General features: G+C 42.8%; 1 protein-coding gene across 1 annotated transcript in view; it reads right to left on the bottom strand.

The window, feature by feature from the left end:
* Positions 1-27,726, bottom strand: part of ITGBL1 (integrin subunit beta like 1) — a 477,502-nt gene that overhangs the window by 76,324 nt on the left and 373,452 nt on the right. Inside the window, exon 9 of the mRNA XM_030201342.1 lies at positions 20,364-20,510. Coding sequence (XP_030057202.1) covers positions 20,364-20,510 — 147 coding nt within the window. The remainder of the gene's footprint in view (positions 1-20,363; positions 20,511-27,726) is intronic.

Below are 27,726 nucleotides of genomic sequence, written 5' to 3' on the forward strand. Positions count from 1 at the left end.
TCCACAACAAGATAGCCGTACGATTTTTTTGGTAGCATCCTCAAAGGCTTCAAGAAAGGAGTGTGACTTGCCTGGGTACATTTGTCTGGTGAGAACTGCTATTTGCTAATTATCCCATGGATTCTTAAAAAGCACTATATATTTTGTATTTATGGTAATAGTGCAACTTGTTCTGCCTTGGCACAAAATGTACAGGACAATATAGATAATACTCAAATTTCTGTAGTGCTTGTATTTGGTAAAAGCTTTTTCAAGTTCATCATTTTTATAAGAAGACTCCATAAAATCATCTAAAATGAGCAGATTTACTTTATGGAGCGGAAGCAACTGATCATTGTTAACGTTACAGGTAGTGAATCCATAAAGCATATAAACAAATACTGGTTTGACAATTCTTTATATATAGGTTGCCAAAACCAGATGATTTGATTAGGCTTAACAGTGAATGAATAATCAGTGTATTCTAACAGCTTTTTTTAAACAAAGAAACTTTTACTACTGTTGATGGAACCTGATATGATGAAAGCGAAAGGATGAACCAATGTACATGGAACTCTTCAGTATCCATAGGGGCTGCGCAAACTAGCACAAAACCCCTTTTTTTTTATTTTCAAGTGTGCCTCCCTCTTCAGACATAAAAAGAGGATTATTTTATTTTATTTTGTTGTGCACAGTGATGACCCTGAAGAGGCAGTGCCTGATTTTTTAAAAGGCAATGGTTATGCTTTTCTTCCTCACTCAAATTCACCTACACAAAAAAAAAATGATGTTTTGTATGTGGGATCTTGTAGTTCAGTTTTTTACACGCCACTTGCAATGCTTACAGGAAAAAAATGAATGGAGATTTTAATTTGTCTTTTAAATTACACAGTCACACTTAAACGTTATTTCTCATGACAGCATCAAATTGCCTCTCTCCCTCACACAAACTCACAAAATAAAGCTGTTTTTCTGCATAGAAAGAATAACAGTACTTTTGCTGAGTTCGACAAAATATTTTATTTTGCACCAGACAGGAGTGACCTCATGATGAAGGGATTTGCAGAGGGGGATGGGGTGGAGTTACCCTCCTGCCTGCTGTGGCTTATGACTATTGTATTGCTAGGTGTGAGAGAGGAGACCCTGTTTGTGACAAGGGCATTCTAATGAGCAAGGGCATTGCAGGGGTGGCATGGGGAAGAGGGAGCCCCACCGGCCTGTGTGCTTGAAAAAGGATCAGTTTGCTCTCAGCCTTTTAAGTTATTGACAGCATGAGTTGTCAAGGAGAAGCAGTGCCTGAATGTCTTACATTCTCTAAAATCAAACAGCTTGCAGGCAAGTAAACCCAGAGAAATATTGTAAAATGTATTTTTTTTCATGTACAGAATGAACAGATGTACTTTTTTTTTCTTTTGCAAAAGCGGCTTGCAGGCAAGTAAACCCAAAAAGATACTGTAAAATATATCATATGTACTTTTGCAAAGTAAGTGCGTGTGTGTGTATAAAGAGAACAGAGATAATGAGGGTGTTTCAGCATTTATAAATCAAAAAAACATTAAGACGATCACATGGCGAGAAGCAAAATAGAGAAGGAATAGCTGTACTTTTCATAGAAGCACCCTTAGAGGGGCATAATCGAAAGGGGCACCCAAGTTTTCCTGAGGACGTCCTCGCAGGATGTCCTGGCGAAGGGGAGGGGAAACCAGTATTATCGAAACAAGATGGGGGTCCATCTTTCGTTTCAATAATACAGTTGGGAACGCCCAAATCGCGAAATTTAGGTCGACCTAAGAGATAGTCGTCCCCGATTTTCGGCGATAATGAAAACCGAGGATGCCCATCTCAGAAATGACCAAATCCAAGCCCTTTGATCGTGGGAGGAGCCAGCATTCATAGTGCACTGGTCCTCCTCACAGTGGCGTTCCTAGGGGGGCTGACACCTGGGGCGGATTGCCGATGCGCCCCTCCCCCCCGAGTGCAGCGCCCCCCCCGGATGCAGCGCGATCTGCCTCCCTTCTGCGTGTTGAACAGTCTCTGCAGCCGCCCGCACGAGCCCCATCCGTGAGCCGCCTCCAGCACCTCTGCACTCCCTGCTCCCGCCGCTGCAGCTGTGCTCAATGAAAAGCAGGCGGAGGGCGGGAAAGGGCTGAAACCGGCCAATCCCAACAGCCCGGAAGCTACCACCGGCCTCCTCGCAGGGAGAGGTTCTGCTCACCGTCCGCCTGCTGCTGCACGGAGATGGGGGGGCTACCCTTCAGGGGGCTTCACATCGGCTCACGCCATTGGATGCTGCTTTGCTTTGTCCTTTGGAAAGGGGAGGAGTGGCCCAGTGGTTAGGGTGGTGGACTTTGGTCCTGGGGAACTGAGGAACTGAGTTCGATTCCCACTTCAGGCACAGGCAGCTCCTTGTGACTCTGGGCAAGTCACTTAACCCTCCATTGCCCCATGTAAGCCGCATTGAGCCTGCCATGAGTGGGAAAGCGCGGGGTACAAATGTAACAAAAACAAAACAAAACATGCAGACGTGGGCAGCTTTTCTGACACAGCTGAAGCACACGAGAAGGAAGGAAGCGCAAAAGCACCCCCCCCCCCGTGAAAGAACGCCCCCCCCCCCCCCGGGTGCACGCCGCTGTGGGGGGGGGGGGGGTGCCGCGCGCGCCTGTCCGTCATTCGTTCCATGCTCCCTCTGCCCCGGAACAGGAACCTGTTCCGGGGCAGAGGAAGCATGGAACGAACGACGGACAGGCACGCACGGCACCTCCCCAGCGGCGTGCACCCGGGGTGGACCGCCCCCCCCTTGGTACGCCACTGCCTCCTCACATGCCAAGACACTAACCAGGCACCCTAGGGGGCACTGCAGTGGACTTCAGATATTGCTCCCAGGTGCATAGCTCCCTTACCTTGTGTGTTGAGCCCCCCAAAACCCACTCCCCACAACTATACACCATTACCATAGCCCTAAGGGGTGAAGGGGGGCACCTACATGTGGGTACAGTGGGTTTCTGTACCACCACAAGTGTAACAGGTAGGGGGGGATGGGGCTGGGTCAGCATGCCTGAAATGCACTACACCCACTAAAACTGCTCCAGGGACATGCATACTGCTGTCATGAGCTGGGTATGACATTTGAGGCTGGCATAGAGGCTGGCAAAAATATTTAAACATTTCTTTTTGAGGGTGGAAGGGGGTTAGTGACCACTGAGGGAGTAAGGGGAGGTCATCCCCGATTCCCTCCGGTGGTCATCTGGTCATTTAGGGCACATTTTTGTGGCTTGGTCGTGGCTGCTCCTTGTGATCTTGGGCAAGCCACTTAACCCTCCATTGCCTCAGGTGCAAACTTAGATTGTGAGCTCTCCTGGGACAGAGAAATATCCAGAGTACCTGAATGTAACTCACCTTAAGCTACTACTGAAAAAGGTGTGAGCAAAAATCTAAATAAATAAATAAATAAATAAATAAATAAATAAAGGACCAGGTAAAATCGTCCAAGTGTTCATCAGGGACGCCCTTCTTTTTTCCATTATCGGTTGAGGATGCCCATGTGTTAGGCACACCCCAGTCCCACCTTCGCTATGCCTCCGACACGCCCCCGTGAACTTTGGTCGTCCCTGCGACAGAAAGCAGTTGAGGACGCCCAAAATCGGCTTTCGATTATGCCAATTTGGGCAACCCTGTGAGGACACCCATCTTGTGATTTCTGTCGAAAGATGGGTGCCCTTCTCTTTCGAAAATAAGCCTGATAGAGACAGAAATGCCAAGGGCGGCCCATCCCAAAGCTGGAGATTTACCACCATTATGGATAATTGAACGCCAATTAGTGAGGTGTTTCTTACAGAACACAGGCATGTCTAACATCAGTTCTGGCATATTTACATTACAAAAACTGACATAGGCTAATCCAATGATTTTCAACCTTTTTCATCATATGGCACACTTACAAGGCGCAAAATTATCAAGGCACACCACTGGAATCTAACCTATACCCGCTGATCCATTCCATCCCCACAAGTAATATCCTCCATCCACACCCATACCTGTAACCTTCAGCAGTAGTCATTTCATTTAATTATGCTACTGAAATACATTGGACCAATATACCTGCTACTGGAAACTGGAGCAAGACGGACTGTTACAGATTCCTACACAGGCACCACATACCAGCTGAATCCTTTACCTCAGTTGCAGATGCAGAACATGACTCTGACCTGATACAAAATAGGGAACCGCAAAAAATATGTAGACAAAAACTGAAAGAAGAGATACCAGACTCTGCATATCATGCAACACCAGAAAAATAGAAAAAAAATCATGTCCTACTGTAGTGTGTAAAATAAAGCCGACAGATGTAAATTCTCAACACTGGCATAGTTCAGTCACTAAACTGAAAATAAAATCATTTTTCCTACCTTTGTGGTCTAGTAATTTTATTATTCCAATCATCTTGTTCACAATCTTTGGTTCTGCTTTCCTCTGTCTGTGCTCTTAACTGAGTTTCCAGAACCTCCTTTCCATTTGCAGTTTCTTTTTTCACCTCCTGCCCTATGTCTGTTTGGCAATGATCTTTCGCATTCAGCTTTCATCAATTTCTCTGCCTCCTTCTCAAATCTATCTCGTTTTTCCTTTCTCTTCCCTTCATGTGTAGCCTGTCTCCCCTCTTCCCTTTATATACAGCATGTCTCAGCCACCTCTTCCTTTCATGTTCAGCCTGTCTCCCCTCTTCCCTTCCCTTATGTGCAGCATGTCCCCCCTTTTCCCTTCCCTTATATGCAACATGTCTCCTCTCTTTCCTTCCTTTTATGTGTAGCATGTCTCCCCTCTTCCCTTCCCTATATGTGCAGCATTTCACTCATTTTCACTCTATGGTAATGTCTCTCCTCCTCCTTTTTTTCCTGCAGGTCCTGGAACCTCTCTCCTTCTCCACCACCAAGTCCAGCACTCCTTTCCCTCTCCATGCCCCATCTCTTCACCCACCTCATTGGATCTCTTTCTTCCCTAACTGACCTCCCTGTCCTGCACATCCAGGTTTGCCTTTCCATTTCTTCTCTCTTGTCTTCTTCTTTTCCTTCTCTACATCTGTCTGCCACTGATATATGTTTTTTTTCCACTTTTCTTTTCTCTGCCTTTATATTTACCTATTTTCTTTCTTTCACCCCACCGGCTTTTCCCATCTCCCTCTCATCCCCTCTCCAGCATTCCCCTTGCTCTCTTTGTCTCTCTCGTTAGTTCTCCATTTCATAGTAACATAATAGATGACAGCAGATAAAGACCTGAACAGTCCATCCAGTCAACTCAATATCTTCTGTACATTCCCTCTCAGCCCTCATCTACCCTGCACTGTATCTCATCCCCTCACCAGTCCTAACTCCATCCCTGTCTCTCTGTTCTTCTTTTGCCTCCACACTATGCTTTTAATCTCTTACTTTCGACCCCACTCAGATTGCCTCTCTTTCACCACCTTTTTAACTCCATTTCCATCCTCATTCAACCCCTTCAGAGACCAATCCTCTTCCTCCAATACCCCTCCTCAGGACCCCCATCCCTTTTCAATGCCTAGTCTCTCTCCAGTAATCAGTTATCTCACACTGAATATTAGCGATTAGCTGGGCAAGCACTTTTTAACTGGCCAGGAGCCACTCCTGGCTAGTTAAATAATGCTGAATATCGGACCCTGTATTTATACCAAGAGAATGAACTTTTAGCAACAGACAGATATATGCTAATTTCTACATTTTAAGGACTAATCCTAGCTCTGGGCTGGAAGAAATCATATCATGCAGAAAGGTAACCAACATGCTATTGAATTTCTTAACTATCCCTGATAGAATAGGGTCATATGGAGCCACTGTTGATTTTAAGCATTGAAGACTGTGTGATTGCAAGGGAAAATACAGGATTAAAAAAATGATACTGCCTAGGCGTCTTTCATCCAAAGGTGAATGAGAAAATCATGCATGCAGTGCAGGAATCTGAGAGGAACCTATACTAGATATTCCATGTTGTACTTGGGTACCTTGATGATGACTGAAAACAATAGATTTTTGAAGAGATTGAATCTTATTTGAGAAATAGGACTTTAAATCTCTAGCAGTTAGAGTAGAGGTGGTAGGCTCCGATTGAGAAGAATTACCTGTAAGATCCCTAACAATGTTGTGCAGCTTAGTGACGTTAGGTGCCTTAGCTGTGAGGAAAACAATGCTTCTTTGATGTTTTAATCTCCTTTCTATATAAATACAGGGCTTTTTTGGATGGGGTACTTGGGGGTACTGAGTACCGGCACCTTTTCCATTGTCTGCTAAAATTGACCCTTGGTCCCCAAGTTTTAATGAAAGAGCTCAGGCTCTACACCCTAATTCTGCCTTGTCATAGATTCTGTGACTGGTTACAGGGGGCCTGGCTATTATGGTGTGGGTCCCTCAGTGATCACCCCACCCCTGAAGGGTGACCTGGCATTTGAGTACTGGCACCTTTTTTGCTAGAAAAAACGCACTGTATAAATATGCCAAAGATTTATAAGCGGATATGAGATCGTTAGTATGGAATTTTCTCTATTTATATGCTTGAGTTGACGGAACTGTTTTTTTTCAAGAGACACATTTTAGGAGTATACCACGAGGGACATTTTCGATATGACATCTAAGTCCGATTTTGGATGTTTTGCATAAAACATCCAAAATCCGAATAGAAAAGTAGGACTTTTTCAAAAAGGGAAAATGTCTATCTGTTTTTTTTTTTTTTTTCAAAAATACTAATTTGAACAAGGTTTTCTGATTTGGACGTTTTGTTTTTTGGGCCATTTTCGTGACCCCCCCCCCCCTGAATAGGTACAAAATGTAGAGGTTCATGCAATTGGGATGTAGGAGGAGCCAGAATGTTTAGTAGACTGGTCCCCCAGACATCCCAGGAGAGCAATGGGGCTCTCTAGAGGGCACTTCTGTGCACTTCATATAAATGCTTCCAGGTACACATCTCACTTTTGCTCCCTTATCTTGTCCCCTGAGCCCTCCAAAACCCACCCAAAACTCACTGCCCCCCCCCCCCCGTACTCCACTATAATAGCCCATATGGGTGAAGGGGGCACCTACATGTGGGTACAGTAGGGTTTGGTGACCTTGGGAGGGGGGTCACAGTTTCCACCACAAGTGTGAGAAGTAGAGTGAGATTGGAATCTAAGCAGTGGTGTGCTGGAGCAGGCTCTCACAGGCTCGCAAGAGCCGGTTGTTAAGTTTTTAAGAATTTTGGGAGCCGGTTGTTAAAGTAGGGCCCTCCATGGCTACTTTAACAACTGGCTCCCAAAATGTGGGCTTGGGCCCCTACTGAATTATCTTTTACTTTGCTGGTGGGGATGCTGAGCCCTGCCAGCCAAGTAAAGACTACTGCTGCTCCCCGCTCCTTATTTCCAGCTCTGGGCAGCAGGCTGGGACTTCTCGAGCATGTGAGAGAAGTTCCAGCATGCTGCTCAGAGCAAGACGGGAGTGGTGGCAGTCCATTTACTGGCTGCCAGCAAAGGTATGCCTAGCGTGCCCGCACGAAGGGAGGGAGGAGAGAGAGGCAAGTGTTGTTCCCCCCCCCCCCCCACCCCGGCCACCCCTGGGCCTTCCAACTGCAGAGCTGGCTACGTCCGGAGAAAGAGCCTGTTGTTAAAAATTTACCAGCACACCCCTGAATCTAAGTCCCCCACTGTATACTGTACCAACCACTACACTACTCCTGAGGATGGTATGCTGCTCTAATAGACCTGACTTTAACATCTGTAGCTGTCATACAGGCTTGTAAGACAAATTTTTATTCACATTGTTTTGAGGTGGAAGGGGGTCAGTGACCACTGGGGGTTATTGGGGGTCACCCCTGATTCCCTTCAGTGGTCATCTGGTCATTTAGGGCACCTTTTTGTCTCTTATTCATTCTGAAAACAGGTCTACATCAAAACATCTTGGTTTTAGTCCTGGATGTTTTTGTTTTGCTCCATTATGGCTGTAAAACGCCTTTGAAACGCCCCAACACATCCCCTTGTTATTTGAATGCACTTCTGACGGAATTCATAGAAAAATGTCTGAAAATAGGTTTTGAAAATACTGATTTGGACATTTTTGTGAGAAAAATGTCCAAATGCTGCTTTATGCCACTTTTTAGACAATTTTTCTCTTTCAAAAATGAACCCCCATGGCTCTTGTTTCTTCTTATATGAAATCTTTGTATATAAAGGCATTAGTTTATTAAACTATTATAACTGCAAAAGAGTGTAAATATATCAAAAATCCTAAATGTCACTCTTTTGTTCACTCAATAGTTGGACGTAGGACTTTGACCAAAACTAAATTTTTATATACAAATATAAAATAGCCTCAACAGCCCAGGGAATCTCTCATTAGGACTCCACTGAAATGGCCAACATCATAGGCTCCTACCACCTTCCGAAAAAACTCACAGAAGTAAAAAAACTCCCAAACAATACACACTTACGGGAGAAAAAATTCTGTGAACAAAAAACGGAAGGCGGAGTATCTTACAATATCAAGCAATGATCAAAGTCTCCACACCCTTCTACCGTGAATATTGATGGATCTGAAAAGTTACAGTATCCATTACTGAACTTTCTTGAAAAATAGTGAACTGAAGAGTATCAGGGGCATCAGCCGCAGCACAATTACTATACCAATCACTTATCATATAGCAATGACTAAGAAGCTCAAAAAATCAATGACTTAGCTTAAATTGTTGTATTGTAGCTCCTTTAAAGTCGTGCATAATCCAGATTCACAAATCATGATAGTGGTCTCTCGAGGGGATGCCTTAATCTTAACAGTCACACTTACAAGAAGTTCTTGAGATCAGTATTGATTTCTCATACTGATCTTTCAAGTGGGTCTGAGCTTACAATCTAGCACATTCGCGTTATCCTTTAAGTTTTCTTCAATCATCCTCACTCGCAATGTTATTCAAACTTTCTCGACAGCAAGGGACCCCACTGTTTCGCAACCTTCATTAGGAGAAAAGAAAAAACATTTTTTGTTTTCGGGATTTCTCCTGATGAAGGTTGCAAAACAGTGGGGTCCCTTGCTGTCGAGAAAGTTTGAATAACATTGCGAGTGAGGATGATTGAAGAAAACTTAAAGGATAACGCGAATGTGCTAGATTGTAAGCTCAGACCCACTTGAAAGATCAGTATGAGAAATCAATACTGATCTCAAGAACTTCTTGTAAGTGTGACTGTTAAGATTAAGGCATCCCCTCGAGAGACCACTATCATGATTTGTGAATCTGGATTATGCACGACTTTAAAGGAGCTACAATACAACAATTTAAGCTAAGTCATTGATTTTTTGAGCTTCTTAGTCATTGCTATGTGATAAGTGATTGGTATAGTAATTGTGCTGCGGCTGATGCCCCTGATACTCTTCAGTTCACTATTTTTCAAGAAAGTTCAGTAATGGATACTGTAACTTTTCAGATCCATCAATATTCACGGTAGAAGGGTGTGGAGACTTTGATCATTGCTTGATATTGTAAGATACTCCGCCTTCCGTTTTTTGTTCACAGAATTTTTTCTCCCGTAAGTGTGTATTGTTTGGGAGTTTTTTTACTTCTGTGAGTTTTTTTTGGAAGATGGTAGGAGCCTATGATGTTGGCCATTTCAGTGGAGTCCAAATGAGAGGTTCCCTGGGCTGTTGAGGCTATTTTATATTTGTATATAAAAATTTAGTTTTGGTCAAAGTCCTACGTCCAACTATTGAGTGAACAAAAGAGTGACATTTAGGATTTTTGATTAGTTTATTAAAGGAAGAAGAGAGTGAAACATTTCAAGTATCAACCTGGTGCTCCAATGACAATGAAGCAAAATTGTCAATAGACCAATTGAGTTCCTTTTGGATTGCTTCTATAGAAAGCATCTGTAGATCTCAAACATTTCTCCTATTAGGTACAGGAAGTGAAGGGGAGAGAATAGTATGGTTTGAACAGTTTTAAGAATAGAAAGGGCAGATAGAAAAATTAGACAGAAAGAGTTTGATACAGAAAAGAACAGAATCCAGTATATGACCCGTTGTATGAGTAGATGTAATATATAGCTTAAACAAGAAATATTGTATGAAAGTTAAGAACTCCTTTGACAAGGAGGCAGTGGAGTCATTCAAATGTAAATTTAAGTCACCTAAAGTAATAAGATGTGAAGACTTCAATAGCTACTGGGCAATCAGACTCTGAAACTCATATAAAGAAATCAAGGAAAGTTAAGGAGGGTGGTATACCAAAAGAAAATCCAATTGTAGACAACAATTTCAGGTGGAGCAAACATTCCATTTGTGCATCTAACTGCAAAGGAAAATATGAAAAGCTACTCAAGATGAAAATATGAGAGCCAAGCTTCCATCTCTTTTGTGTACCCTGTTCTTATAAAGATAGGAAAATCCCAATTGGTGTTGCTTGAATAAGATATTTCATCATCTCTTAATATTGATTTGATTAGACATAGAATATCAAGATTATGAGAACGAATGAGATCTTTACGAAGAATATGTTTACCACGCAAAGACTTATCATTGATGAGACCTAAGTTGAGTGACGTGATTGACTGATATGAATAACTGGTAGAAGCAGAGTTGAGAGATATGTTAATCAAAAATCTTACTTGAGTAGAATAGGTATGCAAAATAGGAGCCCCTCCAAAGTTCCAGAGTACTAGAATACAATGAGCTAGCATTTGACCAAAAAGCCACAGGGGCAAAAAGAAGGTAGATGGAAATAAAAGAAGGTCTCTAGATGTATGTATCTGTAAATGCATTCATCGCCACAGTGGGAATTGCGATATGTCAGAATTTTCTACAGGAACTGAACAGCAATATAACATTTATTGACTTCTAATATCCCTAAAAGGGTTCATGCGGTGTACAATAATACAAACAATCACTAATTTACAACGTAATTTTAAGAAGAGTAAAAAATCATCACTAACACTCATAGCATGACTGCAACTCATGACTGATCAAACAAAAACAGTTTTAATCTTCTTCCAAAACAGTTGATAACTTTGTTCTAATCTAATACAAAGGGGAAGTGAATTCCAAAAGGATACCCCCCTGACTGAAACAATGGTGTTAGCAACACTAAAGAGATGCACATTTTGGAAAGAAGGAGGGCAAATTCATTTATGTAATCAATTGATGATTACATAAATGAAGTGAAAGTTTGGTCAGAGAAACAGAAGCTATATTATCAATAATTTGGAAGTACAACCATTCAAAATCTGAAAAAACCCCCAAATGATGTTTCACATAAAATTTGTTAATGGATCAGGAGCCAATAAAGTTTGGCAATATAAGAAGATGTACTGCTGAGTTGCTAAGTCTAAAGGTCAATCTAACTGAGGTATTCTGTATTAATTGTAATTGCCTCAAAAGTTTGGAAAGTAAACCTAGGTAAAGAACATTACAGTAATCTTTCTTCTTCATGTTCAATTGTAAAGCGCTGCGTACGCTTGGTAGCGCTTTAAAAGTGATTTATAGTAGTAGTAGTAGTAATCTAGGTGTGGTAAAATTAACATTTGGACCAATAAATCAAATACTTCTTGGTTAAGATCTTAATAATCATAACTGTTGGGTTTCTGTCAGTTATTTGTGACCTGGCTTGGCCACTATTGGAAACAGGATACTGGGCAAGATTGGACCATTGGTCTGACCCAGTATGTCTATTCTTATGTTCATATGAGAAAGATAACAGCACAATTATGAGGAAAAGGTGAGCACTCAGGGTGTGCATGAAAGAACACAACCTTGCATGGGTATAGTACGTAGGGAGTTGGCTAGATGTTGTAGATCTCCAGTCACCGCACCACTTGAAACCTTGAGGCTGAAGGGCCAGCATGCATATTTTTAAAGTAAACTTATTGCACTTAAACATGGGCGCCTGGAGGTTTTCAACTGAAAGAGGTCTTCTTTTGAAGTTTGGTATGATCGGGAGCCCCTGGTTAAATTGGTGTCACAGTCCTACTATGACTTGGCAACATCTAAGGACCAGGCTGGCCTGTGAGAATGAGGAGGAGCCTGCAGCCGCACGGCCAGCACGCATTGAACCATTTCAAAGATTGGACAGGCCAGCATCTGTTTTGGATGATGTCAGACACTGGACCCAATTTAACCCCACCAATATTTGAAACAGATGCTCAAGCGTCATGTTCAAGTGTACAGCACTGCGTACGTCTAGTAGCGCTAAAGAAATGATAAGTAGTAGTAGTAGTAAATCTGTCCCAACGTTAAAGCTGCAGGTCTTGAGATGTGTCGCTGCTTGAGTCTGTGTGAGCTTGCTTTTCGTCTTGGGTTTGTATGTGTTACCAGCGTAGCGTGTACTGTTCAGTGTAGGTTCGCCTTTAACTCTGTGTTTGCTGAGTAATTCTTAGGCAGCGTGTTGCTGCTCAAGTCTGTGTGAGCTTGTTTTTTGACTTGTGTTTGTCTGTGTTACCAGCGTAGTGTGTACTGTTCGTGTCAGTGTGGGTTTCCCTTTAACCCTGTGCTTGCTGAGTAATTCCTAGGCAGCGTGTTGCTACTTGAGTCTGTGTGAGCTTGCCTTTCACCCAGTGCTTGTGTGTGTTACCAGTGCAGTGTGTGCTGCTTATGTCAATGTGGGTTCCCCTTTAACCTGTGCTTGCTGAGTAATTCCTGGCAGCGTTTTTCTGTTGAGTCTGTGTGAGCTTGCCTTTTACCTAGTGCTTGTGTGTGTTACCTGCGCAGCGTGGGTTTGTCTCTAACCTTGTGTCTGCTGAGTATTCCTAGGCAGCTTGTTGGTGCTTGAGTCTGGGTGAGCTTGCTTTCAGTCTTGTGCTTGTGAGAGTTACTAGTGTAGTGTGTTGCTGCTTGTGTCTGTGTAGGTTTGCCTTTAACCCTGTGTTTACTGAGTATTCCTTTGCAGTGTGTTACTGCTTGTGTCTGAATGGGTTTGCTCTTGGTCTTGTGAGTGAGACCTACACAGTGTGTCACTGTTTGTGTCTGAGTGAGCTTGCCTTTAGTTTTGAACTTTGTGAGTGAGCCCATGCAGCATGTTGTTGCCTGGCTCTGTGTGGGCCTGCCTTTAGCCTTCTGTTTGCTTCTGCCTGCTTCCTGTACACTCTACTTCCTTTTCTTGCCTGCTGTTTGGGTTCCAGTTCGGCCTTGTGACCCGTATGAGTGTCTTGCCTATTTCTTCTGTGTCCTGCTTTTTGGTCCTATTGTGCATGCTGGGCCTTGTGGTCTTGTATTTTTCTTTTGCTGGTGGGGGTTCAGTCTGACATAGGCCTTGGCCTTTGTCCAGGGGCTCACTACCAAATGTAACACTTGGGTGTATCATGAAGTCCTAGTGGGAAACGGTGCTGCTTGCTCATACATATTTATTTATTATTTACCATTTGTTTTCTCTTTTTTAAGATTCAGGATCTTTCACATTCAGATTGTATGGCTTACAATTTTGTTTGATTTGAACCTAGTTACTGTTTTTCAATGATACCTTTGTTTGGTTATGTATGTGAGGGTTCATGGGTTATGTAAAGATTTATGAGAGTGGGGAGGAAGAGGTTGGGTTATGCATTATTTTGTTTTCTTTCCTGTAAAATTCTTAAAATAAAAATAAAGTTACCTGACTAATGTAAGAAGGCACTTGAAGGAACTTATGCAGGCAGGGATCATCTCTGGGTCTCATAGCCAAATGATTCCCCTACTGTAGTAGGGGAATCATTTGCCTACCACATTGAGCCTGCCATGAGTGGGAAAGCGCGGGGTACAAATGTAACAAAAAAAAGGGTTAGTGCGGCTTTGCGTTATCACAGTCTGAATTCCAGGACAACTCCTGGTCCTGATTCTCTGACAGTAAATGGTTCTGTGTGATGATGGACCTATATATATATATATATATATATATATATATATATCCTGGTTTATTACCAGTTTAACCAATTACTAGGGGCCCCTGCAACCTTTCCAATTTGTGGGGGACATAAATGTACTAGAGGTTTTAGTGTATCTGGATGATTTGTGTTCTGTCCTTGCAAAGTATACCTAACACTATGTCTGACATTCACTTTAAACCAGAGTATAGAACATCACTATGAGAACTCTTGAAACAACATTTCCTTTAATGCAGTAATTGAGCAAGGAAAATAACTTCCAGTTCAGATGTGCTGGACAAGAGTTTTGCCTTGCAAATTGGGAGTCTGTTCTCAACCAGCTCTCTTTCAAGCAAAAGAGGCTGGTAGATTTTCAGCCAAATGCTGATTAGTAATGTTTTTTATACTTTTACGCTGGTGAAATCTTGATAGAGTCACAGTAGTTTGAAAGGATCATACAACAGAATACAGCATGGGCAGTTTCAGCCCACAGAGGAGATATTCTGTAGACTAACTCTTACAGATCCAATGAAAAGAGAAAGTGGGGCCACACTGATGAATCTAACCAATAACTTCAGCCATAGCTTAAAAGGGTTATCAGTAATCCATTTTTCTTAAAAGGCCCTCATAAAAAGCTTGGATATTGAAGGGGAACCAGTACCCCAGCTGAAATATATTTACAAAGGAAAACAGGAGAAAGAGCAGCTGACACTTTTGTATCACTGCCACTCAGAGAGCCCCAAAAGACAGGCAGGGCCATAAAACCCATAATAAGACTGACTTATGACAGCCCTGGAAACCAAACCCAGGTGCCTTTGCAAGCAGCACACAAACATCTGATTGCCTATTATATAAATGGGGTAAAGAAACAATTTGCAACTGGGGTGTAAAGAGAGTAATGAGTCAGAGTGTGAAGGATTGTTATGAAACTCTGGTATAAAGAAAGTAATGTATAAAAAAGAAGATGTCTTCTTGTGGAATACTGGAGATTTAGGGAGGAGGGTGAAACCTTTCTATAAAGAGGGTTTAATAAATCATGGTTTGTGTGTTGAAAACAGGCTACAGATTGGTTTGTGGGACCTCTCTATGGAACAAGTTTGATGAGACATGTTTGTTTGCCAAGGACAGGCTCTCAGTTGAAATATATCATTTCTTTTCTCCCTAGCAACCTTCACTCTAATGTCTAATTGTGATATAGAAGAAGGGTCACATCCATATATAAATTATTGGACATACTATGGAAAAGAGAATCACTAACTGTGAACATTTGTACATGTAAAATGTTTATAGCAGCTAAAGGGAAAAGATCAGTGTATATTTGGAGAGGGGCACATATTGTGCAGGGAAACAGAATCATTTCTTGAAAAGGCAAACGCCACACCCTGATAGCTAGAGAGGGCAAGTGAGGTGGCCATAGGGGAGCTGGAGCAGTTTTCAGGAACAGGGAGATGGTACTGATAAATGGAGTGATGGGTTTGCAAATTTGGATAAGAACATAAGCGTTGCCATACTGGGACAGACCAAAGGTCCATCAAGCCCAATATCCTATTTCCAGCAGTGGCCAATCCAGGTCACAAGTATGAGAGAAGATCCCAAAACAGTAAAACGGAGTTTTTGCTGCTTCCCTAAGTCCTACTTAATAATGGCTTATGAACTTTTCGTTTAGGAAGCTATCCAAACCTTTTTTAAACCCCACTAATCTAATTGCTTTTACCACATTCTCTGGCAATGAATTTCAGAGTTTAATTACATGTTGCGTGAAGAAATGTATTCTCCAATTCATTCTAAATGTACTACTTTGTAGCTTCATTGCATGCCTACTAGTTCTAGTATTTTTGGAAAGAGTAAACAAGTGATTCACGTCTACCCATTCCACTATACTCATTATTTTATAGACCTCTTTCATATCTCCACTCAGCCGTCTTTTCTCCAAGCTGAAGTGCCCTAGCTGCTTTAGCCTTTCTTCATAGGGAAGTTGTCCTATCCCCTTTACATTTTCATCGCCCTTCTCTATAACTTTTCTAATTCCATTATATCTTTTTTGAGATGCAGTGACCAGAATTGCACACAGTATTCGAGGTGCGGTCACACCATGGAGTGATTCAAAGGCATTATAACATCCTCATTTTTGTTTTCCATTCCTTTCCTAATAATAACTCACATTCTATTTGCTTTATAGCTACCATTTTGCCTGGCACCAAAGTCAGGCTCACCAGTCCTTAATTTCCTGGATCAACTCTAGAACCTTTTTTAAAAACTGGTGTTACATTGGCCAACCTCCAATCTTCTAATACCATGCTTGATTTTAAAGATAAATTACTTTTTACTAACAATAGCTCTGCAAGTTCATTTTTTAATTTTATCAGTACTCCGGGATGTATACCATATAGTCCAGGCAATTGCTACTCTTCAGTCTGTCAAATTATCCTGTTTCACCCCCAGCAAGAGCGGGGCGTGGGCCAGTGGAATAACACAGCCGGAAAATAGGGATGAACACATGTACAGCCTGTCTCCTCTCTCCCCTTCCTTTCCACACATGTGCAGCCTGTCCCCTCTTCCCTTCCCTCCCATACATATGCAGCCTATCTCCAATTCCCTCCCACACATGTGCAGCCTGTCTCCCCTTCCATCCCACACATATGCATCATGTCTCCCCTCTTCCCTTCCATACATATGCAGACTGTCTCCCCTCTTTCCTTCCCTCCCACACATATGCAGCCTGTCCTCTCTTCCCTTCCCTTCCACACATGTGCAGCCTGTCCTCTCTTCCCTTCCACACATGTGCAGCCTTTTCCTTCTTCCCTTCCTTCCCAAACATGTGCTGCATGTCTTCCTCTCTTCCCTTCCCTCCCACATATGTGCAGCCTGCCTCCCTTCGCCCCCACACACATGTTCAGCCTGTCTCCCCTTCCCTCACACACATGTGCATCCTGTCTCCCCTCTCCCTTTTCCTCCCACATATGTGCAGCCTGTCTCCCCTTCTCTCCCACACATGAGCAGCCTGTCTCCCCTCTTTCCTTCCATCCCGCACATGTGCAACCTATCTCCCCTTTCCTCCCACACATGCACAGTCTGTCTCCCCTCTTCCCTTCCCTCCCACATATATGCAGCCTGTCTCCCCTCTTTCCTTCCCTCCCATATATGTGCAGCCTGTTTCCCCTCTTCCCTATGCTTTAATTGTTTCTCTTGGTTATGATGATGTTTGTCAGGTTACTTGTTCTTTTCTGATATATATCAATAAAGATACTTGGACAAAAAAAATAAAACAAGATCCAAAATATCTTTTTTAATTTAACCCATTTTAAAAACTTAGGAATGTCAGAGATAAAGTTTGAGAAAGTCGAGAAGTCCTACCACAATTTAGCAACACATAGGGGTTCCCTTATAAAGCCTCTGTAAGAAGTGGCTTGCAGTAGTGTGGGTGTGTCTTTTTGGTGCGGTAAGGGCTCACGCTCTACTCATGTGGTAACCATGCAGTGCACACCACCGTGGCTGCGCCGCCGATTATCGCTGGGAACGGCACACACACACAAACCCCTGTGGTAGAAAATAGAAAAATATTTTCTACTGCGGGATTCAGCATGTGCCAAGCTTGGAATTACTGCTGGGCGCACGCGCTACCCCAGCGGTAGTGCCAATTTGGCACGTGCTACCCATGTGTTAGCCCTCCCATGGCTTAGTAAAAGGGCCCCATAATACTTTGTTAAAAAGTGGCCTGTGGCAGTGTATGCGCATGCATTAGGCTTACGCCGGGCCAGTTTTTATCGTGTCTGCAAAAAAAGAGGGTTTTTTTAATGTGACAGGAAATGGGCATGCGGTAAAACTGAAACCAGCATGTGTCTAAAACCGGCCTGAGCCCTTAATGCCACCCATTGATCTAGCGGTAAGGGCTCACGTGCTACATGTGTGGTGACTGAGCGGCACACACCAACTGCCAATTACTGCTGCAACGGGGCGTGTGGGAGGAAATAAATAAATAGTTCATCCAGGCGTTATGGGCGCGCGCCAAATCCGAAATTACAGTCATGGGGGTGTGCTGGCCTGGCGGCAGTCTCATTTGGACGCATGCTGCATGCGCGTAGAGCATACTGCGGCTTAGTAAAAGGGCCCCTTCGTGATTTAATCAGAAGCCAGTGAAGCTTTTGAAGGAGAGGAGATACCCTCACAAATTTATTCGCCCTAAAAATCTTTTTAACAGTTTTGAAGAGATTCCTCCATATAAAGAGTTACAACAATCCAACTAGGGTAGCAGTACTGCTTGTGCAATACTCCTATAATGCTATCACATAGGGCCCTCTTACTAAGCTACGGTAAAAGAGGTCCTGCGCTAGTGGTGGCGGCTGTTTTTGCCGCTCACCAGGGCCCCTTTTACCACAGCGGGTAGAAAAGCCCCAAAAAATGGCCATGCAGTAAGTTCACATTTCCCACGCAGCCATTTCAAAGGGGGGGGGGGAACTTACCACCACCCATTGAGGTGATGGTAAGGACTCTCATACTAATCCGGTGGTAACCGGGCAGCGTCAGTAATCCCCTGTCCACTGGGGGTGGACTACCGCCGGCACCCATGTTGAGCCAGCGGTAGTTCTAGGTTGCCACGCGGGAACCCTTTAGTAAAAAGGCCACTTAAAAACATGTGTATAGCAATCAATTGTCGCAATCAAAAATTAAATTTCTTAGCTAGAGCGTTAACTTGATCCTCTAATGTCATCTTGGAGTCTAGAAGTAATCTTAGGAAAGGCAATTTTCAAAGTCTTGGAGTACGAAGGACTATTGATTTACTTCCAATCTTTAATGTTTCACCAGTAGGAAGAATTAAAGACTTTCTAGGAAGTGAATCAAAATTCCCAAACCAAACCACTTTTGCTTTATGTTGATTCAATTGAAACAAAAAAACAATTTTTGAGCCCAAGAATCAACCAAAGAAATATTCTTAATCAAAGATTCAATAGTGTTATCAAAAGTTTTGAATGCTGGACATAAAAGAAAAATGTTATCATCATATGTCAGCAATAAAATTCCAAGGTTAGTTAAAAAATTACCCAGCAATTTCATATAAAGGAGAGAGTGGCGGCCCTTGTGGAACACCACAACCTGGGAGCCAAGAATCAGAAACAGTCCTATTTTACACTTTATATGACCTCTTCCTCAGAAATTCTTCAAACCGTTTAAGGACCCACTCCCATGACACCAAGCTCACTGAGCCTGTATAGCATCAGGGTGCGGTCAATAGCATCAAAGGCAGCTGAAATATTGAACTGCAAAAGAACTATCTGTTCTTCTTGACTCAATATTGTCTTCATCTTTGTAAATAGAATCAATAAGAACAGCTCTATGCAATGGATAAAATCCATGCTGAGAAATGTACAATAAATCGTTAGTAAATACAAAATTATGACACTGGCGATAGACCACAAATTCCAGCAGCTTAGCTAACCAAGGGATATCAACCATTGGCCTATAGTTATCAACTATAGTCAGATCTTCTAGTGATTTTGGTATGGGGTAAGTACTATTTCTGCAATTGCATCAGGATAAAGACCCCAATAATATATGCATAAATTCAGCACACCAAAGTACAATATTTAAAGGAACTGTTTGAAGAAGAAAGGAAGGACGGGTATCTAAACTACAAGATTTCTTTGGAAAGCTTTTTCATTAATTTCATAATTAGATACCATTTTTAGGGAAACAGGTATCTGTTGCCACCGCTGCCAGCTGAATTAGGCCCCGATATCCAGTATTGGCACCTATGTGGCTAAAGACGCTGAATATCCAAGGCTGTTGCTGGCATCTGGCTGTGCCCAGAATGCCTGCATGCAGGTGTGATATTCAGTCCACTACATGGGCAAGTACAGAGTCCATGGGTACTTTATCTGCAAATGAATTAACTAATTTTGAAACGGAAAGTACACATGTTCTGTCTTTCAAAAATTTGCAAGAAAAAGTACCCTCAGAAACTGTTTTTTTCTTTACCAATGTTTAGGTTTAGTATTTTTGTTTTATTTTTTAGCCAAAGCATTGCGTGTAGTTTTGAAATAGAAAATTGTGTGTGCTGTTGATTCCCTCACCTCATTCTTAGGAATACCTCCACAAAAATCATGACCTCTATGGGAACAGATTGATGGGAACATTGGACACTAAAGGGTTTAAACAGACTAGCTGAAAACTTCTATGCTGACTTTGAAAATTGCCTTTCCTAAGATTACTTCTAAATAACATATAGTAAGACTACATAACAGCAAATATTTTAATAAACAAAACTACACTGATAATTATCTATATCAGTGTTTCCCAAGTCTGTCATGGAGTACCCCCCCCCCCCCCCCCATACCAGTCAGGTTTTCAGGATATCCACAATGAATATGCATGAAACTGATTTGCATACACTGCTTCCATTGTATGCAAATATCTTTCATGCATATTCACTGTGGATATCTGGAAAACCTGACTGGCAAAGTGGTACTCCAGGACAGACTTGGGAAAAACTGATCTAGATGCTTTAATTTCATTTACTTCAAGTTGCATAACATCAGATGCTTACCCTTTCCTGAACACAGTAGGCCGTCTGCTGATTCACATAAGCTTTTGCTTTCCTCTTCTGTCATATCACATTTTCTAGCATACTGGCACTGTTTTCCAAACCACCCAGTCTCACAAATGCACCGACCACAAGAGCAGATGCCGTGTTCTACAAAGAGAATGAGTGGAGGTACAAGTTAGAAAAACGTAACAATCACATTCTGTATCTGCAGAAAAATATTGTTCCCTTATACATCAGCTCAGCATCTATTTTCCTAAATGTACTCTCAACACATACTCAGTTTAACAATGTAAAATATGAACCGAGCTAGAAAGAATAATCAAGAGATAAAAATGTGTTAATGTTTTTAAAAATGGATTTATATATTATTAACAGTCTACAGTCTCTAAGATTTTCATAATCACAGAACAGTGAACAATTGTATTCAGCAAATCACATTACAATTACTGGATCCATTTTGTGGAGGGTAATTTTATATAGGTCATGTGATCAGAGATGTGTCTTGAAAATGCAAAATAAATATGCACCTGTATTTGACAAACTGGGCAATCGGAGCCACCGAATTAATAAAATAAACAAACCTCTATATAAAATAAACATATCTGTAACCTACCCTACCTACAGACTAAGCAAAAATGCACACATGCTGACATGCATGCACAGGGACAAATGCAAACGGCATTCAAGGCTCATAAGGATACCAGCTACTTGCTAGAAGGGCCCATAAGCTTTACCTCCATGGTCAGAGGAAGGATCAGCCAACCAATAAGGCAGGCCTTGGCACACATGATGTGGCAGAAAAACTGATGCATATCCTGCCCAAAGAGGTAAGATCTTACAAGGGGATTCACTGAAGAGTCCTAGCTATAGGGCTTGGGAGTGCATATGAGATAGGACATTTTAGTATGGGCTAGGATGTAGCACTAGTAAGGACCCTGATGAAACTACTGTCCTACACAGGCACAGAGCTGTCAGGTTAGCACAGTCTTCCCATGGCATCTTTCTGCTGCCTTGGCCATGGCAAAAAAAAAAAAAAAATCATGGCAATCTGGAGAGTTGCAGTGCTGAGCACCTATGAAAAGATCTAACTAAGTCCAGGGAAAGGCGGTAAGGGTCTAGGACTGGGTTCTCCAAGGGCATCCTATTGCCAGACATAGCAAATGATCTCACTTAACACATGGCCAGAGTAAAATGAGCCATAGATGCTACCAGGGGAACACACACCACACTCTGATGAGGGTCTAGGGTTCACAAACAAATAGGAACAGGGTCTATTACATGGCCAAAAGTATCTCCTTTGACTGAGATCTATCTATCTATCTATCTATCTATCTATCTATCTATCTATATAAAACAATAATAGCAACAAGCAACTATAACAACCCTCCCACCACCACCCTCTACCCTTCTAACCCCAACACTAGCTGACTTATACTACCCCAAAAAATCCTAAGCCATAACAGGAAAGAAATATGCCCTGTTATGATTTTTTTAATCTGTGGATGAATAAGTCTCAATAATCTCAGGATTCAGTGTAACTCTCCTGTCTTCCACAGTCCTTCCTGCAATAAAAATTTCTTCTTAGAAGATGTGCTGGTAGCAGGTATGTACAGGATCCCCCATGCAAATTTTGCTAGTTCTGGCCAGCATGTTTGCTTATTTTTCCAGAAAATACAAATATCATCATCTGCATCACTCAAACATAAACAACAATCCAGTTCAATAACAGGCTTTGTCCCCATTCCCGCTCCATCCCCGCAGAATCTGTCCCCATCCCCGCCCCATTCCCACAGGCTCTGTCCCCGCCCCTGTGGTTACTGCGGGTCCCTGTGCCATTCTCTAATGGGGGTAGAAGTGAACCCCACCTGCTCCTGCTTCTAGTGGCTCCCTCAACAAAATGGCTGTTGCTACCTTCAGCAGCAACCTCGCTGGTGGAAAGAGGATTGGAGCTGAATCAGGGGAATCAGAAGAAAGGGGGCTGTTCTGGGGGGAGTGAAAGAAGGATCAGAGGGAGGGGCTGCCTGAACCTTCTCTGCTGCTAACTGGGCACTGGCCAATATTCAGACTGGTTTCTGGTTGACCTCACCTCATAAAGTTAGGATAGCCTTTTTTGTGTGCTAACTTTATGTAGTTGCTCAGGTGGTTGGAGGGAATATTCAGCGGCACTGTCCAGTTAAGCACCACTGAATATTCCCAGATAGCCCGCATAAGTGATTTAATTGGCCTGTTAAATATTTACCCGTTTTGTTTAGTTTCTTGTATTGTTTGCAGGCTTTTTGTTTTGTTTCTTTTCTTTCTTGTTTTCCTTAAAGCACAACTAGATAACAATATAGAAGCAACAGGAAACAAGCCCAAAGGTAGGGCACAAATGCTCAAGCCTACTCTGAGCTTGTTCCTAAAACTAGGGCATCTAATATCTATGTGTGAGGGTCCAGCTGCCAGCCTGTGCTACACAATTCCTCTCCTTAATAGTTTAATAGTTTTAAGAGACTTCATATACCACCTATTTTATCAGACATGTCAGAGTGATTTACATAATAATAACAATAAATAACACAAAAACAGAAAAGAACGCCAGAGTAAAATAGGAAAGAGCCAAACAACACACTCACCCAGCAACCCTAGTTAAAAGAGACAAAGCAAAGCAACAACAAACCTCCACTCCACCCTCAACCAAAGTGCCCAAAATTCTGCCTCAACAATCATCCTTCCCTGCAGGCCACCCAAGCAGGAGACAATCCTGCTCTCTCAACCCAAAAGAACCCTTTAAAGAAATAAGATTTCAATTTCACCTTAAATAATGAATAGGACTGCTCCACATGACTAGATCATGGAAGCTGGTTCCATAATGAAGGAGCAAACAAAAAAAACCCTCCTGTTCTTGTCGAGGAAAGTTGTTGTTGAACCAGAGTTGGAAGTGCCAATAACCATTTCCGGTACAGGTAGATCTCTTACATCTTCTTCCATAAAGGCCAAAGCAAAGAATTCATTCAGTTTCTCCACTATGACCTTGTCCTCCCTGAGTGCCCCTTTTGCTCCTCATGATCTAATGGCCCCATAGATTCCCTTGCAGGCTTTCTGCTTCTGATGTACCTGATAAAATTATTACTGTGAGTCTTAGCCAGTGGTGTGCTGGTAAATTTTTAACAACAGGCTCTCTCCCCGGTCCACCTCGGTGCCCCCTCCGTCCACCTCTGCGTCCCCCCAAAATTGCAGAGCTGGCTATAGCCGGGGGGGGGGGGGCAATGCATTACTCTCTCCAGGAAAAAAAAATTAAATGATCCCAGGTTCCAATCTAATTCATGTTTAATATGGGATAAAATGCCATAAATAAGTAAATAAATATAAACTTTTAACGTTCAGCACCTGATTCTCAAAGTGGACATATTCCAAACACTATAATAAAAAACACTATAATGAAAATAAAATTATTTTTTTCTACCTTTGTTGTCTGGTGACTTTGTTTCTCTGATCATGCTGGTCCAGTATCTGATTCTGCTGCTCTCTATCTGTTCCCTTAACTCTGTTTCCAGGGCTTCCTTTCCATTTATTTCTTTTCTTTCCTCCTTTCTTCTTCATTTCTGGTCCTCCGCAGACTTGACTGTACAGTGGATCCAGCTTCTGCCTATTTTCTCCATCCATATGCAGTTTCTCTCCTCACTTTCTTTTCCCTCATCTAATCTCCTTCCTCTATCCTCCCCTCCATTCATGTCCTGAAACTCTCCTCTCTCCTCTGCCCCCCTCTATCCATCCATACCCAGCAATTCTCTTCTCTCCCCTGCCCTCCATGCCCAGCAATTCTCTTCTCTCCCATGCCCCCTACCCATCCATGCCCAGCAATTCTCCTCCCTCCCCTGCCCTCCCCTCCCGCTCCCATCCATGTCCAACGATTATCCGTTGCCCCCATTCTCCCCTCCCGCTCCCATCCATGTCCAGCGATTGTCCTTCGCCCCGACCCCCGACCCACCCTCCCACTCCCATCCATCTTTTTTTATTACCTGCGTTGAAGCACCGCATTATTTAAGCCCTGCTGCCCATCTCTAGCTTTCCCTGTTTGCTTCTGATGAGTTCGTGCCCTTAGTCCAGCCTTCTGACGTCATACATCAGAAGGCGGGGCTAAGGGCACAAACTCATCAGAAGCAGGGAAGGCTAGAGACGGGCAGCAGGGCTTTAAATAATGCGGCGCTTCAACGGAGGTAATAAAAAGAGATGGATGGGAGCGGGAGGGGAGGGCAGGAGAGGGAGGAGAATCACTGGACATGGATGGGAACGGGAGGGGAGGGTGGGGGCGAAGGACAATCACTGGACATGTTTGGGAGCGGGAGGGGAGGTAAGCATGGCCTGTGATGGTGCCCTCCTGCCATGCTTACCTCATGTAATGGAGCCGGCTCGCCCCGAAGAACAACCGGCTCGCAAGAGCTGTCAAAATTTAACAAGCGGCTCTTGCGAGCCGGAGCGAGCCGGCTCCAGCACACCACTGGTCTTAGCCTCTGTGGCAAGTTTCTCTTCATATTCTCTTTTAGCCTTCATCAATGCTTTGCATCTGACTTGACAGTGCTTATGTTGCTTCTTATTTTCTTCATTTGGGACATTTTTCCATTCTTTGAAAGACATTCTTTTGGCTGTAATAGCCTGTTTCATTTCACTTTTTAATCATGCTGGCTGTCGTTTTCTCTTGTTTCCACCCTTGTAATTACGTGTGTGAAGAAACAGTTAGCCTGAAACTGCCCTACAGGTGATGCAACTTCCTCTCACACAAAGGATGGATCTCTAAAAGCATGTGGCCAGGAGAGAGGGTTAGGATGGATGTTGCAGTTGGCAATTCAATCATCAGGAATACAGACAGTGGGGCGGCTGACTGGCATGAGAATTGCTTGATAACTTGCCTGCCTGATGCAAAGGTGGTGGATCTCATTTGTGGGAGGGAAGTTATAGAAATTGAACTTAGGCTTTCAGGTAGAAAGTTGAAATCTAGAACCTCTACGGTAGCATTCGCATGCACTGGATCCCAGGTACAGTCAGAGTTCTACTGTCTTAATGTATGGATGCGATGGTACAGGGAAGAGGGTTTTAGATTTCATAGGAACTCAGCAACATTTCAGCAAATAAGCCCCACATTAACCAGGGTGGAACTCTGCTGCTGGCACAAATATTTAAATGGAAACAGAGCAGCTTTTAAACTAGAACATGACGAAAGCCAACAATTGATAAACAGCACATGGTTCAGAGCGAGTTATCTTTGAATAGCACTACCAAAACAAGGAAGTTAGAAAATCCCAATAGAGAGGTTGCAATAGAGGCAAAGTAGCTCAAGTGCATTCCACATTATTCCTTCCATCTGCTAAACAGGGACTAATACAAGTAAAAAAAAAAACATACATTGAAATGTCTGTATGCAATTGTTAGAAGTCTAAAAAATAAGATGGATGAGTTAGAATGTGAAGCACTAAATGAAGAGGTATCTCAGAAACCTGATAGAAGGAAGATAAGCAATGGAACACCAGTCTATAAATTATATTGCAATGACAGAGTGGATGAAATTGGTGGAGGGGTGATGCTATACTGTATGTTAAGGAGGGTATTGTGTCAAACAGTGTATGAGTTCTTTAGGAAACAAAATACACTGCAAGCACCTGAGTTTCTGCCCCCTTGCCAGGCTATAATATTTGTGTGGGTAGACCCTAACTACTAGAAACAAGAAGGGCCCTGGGCAGCGAAGGAAATATTGCTGGCTTGAATCATAGAAAAAGGCCATATGGACCATCCAGTCTGCCCGCCCATATCATCCTCCATCTCTTCCTCCCCCTGAGAGGTCCCTCATGCCTGTCCCATGCTTTCTTGAATTCATATAGTCCTCATCTCCTCTACCTCCATCAGGAGGTCGTTCCATGTATCTACCACCCTTTCCAAAAAGAAGTATACTTCCTTAGATTACTTTTGACTCTATCCCCCTTCAACTTCATCTTATGCCTTCTTGTTCCAGAGCTTCCTTTTAATTGAAAGAGACCTGCCTCCTGTGCATTTATGCTGCTGAGATATTTAAATGTCTTAATCATATCTCCTCTCTCTAGTTTTTCTTCCAAAGTACATATATTGAGGTCTATGAGCCTGTCTCTATATGCTTTACGATGATAACCATTAACTATTTTAGTAGCCACTTAGTAGCTCCTTCAACTTCTTTGAAGAGCAAGAGAGCCTGGATTGGATCTATACTTACCTGCTGATGTGAATCCTTGTCTCCTATCAACTTTTCCTGGACTGGCAAGTAAGACATGAACCTCAAGTACTGAAAGCCCTCTCCCCTTGCTGGACGATAACACTGCTATAGGCTGACACCTTCTGCAAAAAAGGGCAGGCCCCAAGGCAAGTTAAATCTGCCACATACCCTTTCCAATGGGCCATGCCCTTTGTTTGGGCTTTGGATAAGTGTGGAACAGTCTGGGGAGGTACCTTCTTAAGTAAAGAGTGATGGGTTTAGCACTGTCTGATATTGGTCATCTCTAGATATGGGCATTCTGGCTGCTATAATCCCATGAATAAATTTAAGAACAGGCCACTAACATTTAAGTATGTTCCATTGGTCCACTTATCTCATGGTAAATGGAAGGTCTTGGATGCTTCATTAGCACTGAAGTTTGTTAGTACAACAAGATCCCACTATTGAGGACACAATTGAGGCAGAGCTGGTGGTTGGGAGGCAGGGCTAGTGCTGGGCAGACTTATACGGTCTGTGCCGGGGCTGGTGGTTGGGCGGCAGGGATAGTGCTGGGCAGACTTATACGGTCTGTGCCAGAGCCGGTGGTGGGAGGCAGGGATAGTGCTGGGCAGACTTATATGGTCTGTGCCAGAGCTGGTGGTGGGAGGCGGGGTTGGTGGTTGGGAGGTAGGGATAGGGCTGGACAGACTTATATGGTCTGTGCCCTGAAGAGGACAGTACAAATAAAAAAGTAGCACATATGAATTTATCTTCTTGGGCAGACTGGATGGACCGTGCAGGTCTTTTTCTGCCGTCATCTACTATGTTACTACATTAATGATCATGATCTTGGTATTCTCTGTGTTACAGAGTCATAATTAACAGACACTGATACTGTGTTGTTAAATCAACTATGCAGATGTGAATATGTCATTTTGTACCAATCCTAAGTAAGAAGGAGGTGGCTGGTGATTTTAACTTTGGTTTTCTACAGATAGAGCTTGGAAATAAGGAGAGTTGTGATGTGATGTGATGTAGGGTTAATTAATAAATTTATATCTCTCTAATCTACACCTTCAACAAAAGAGTGTCATGATTTATTATCCTTACTAGATACCATTATGACTAATAATCTGGTTGTTTCTAGGTTAATTATAATACGTGAAT

The sequence above is a fragment of the Microcaecilia unicolor genome, chromosome 4 (assembly GCF_901765095.1).
Source record: "Microcaecilia unicolor chromosome 4, aMicUni1.1, whole genome shotgun sequence".
Taxonomy (NCBI): Eukaryota; Metazoa; Chordata; class Amphibia; order Gymnophiona; family Siphonopidae; genus Microcaecilia; species Microcaecilia unicolor.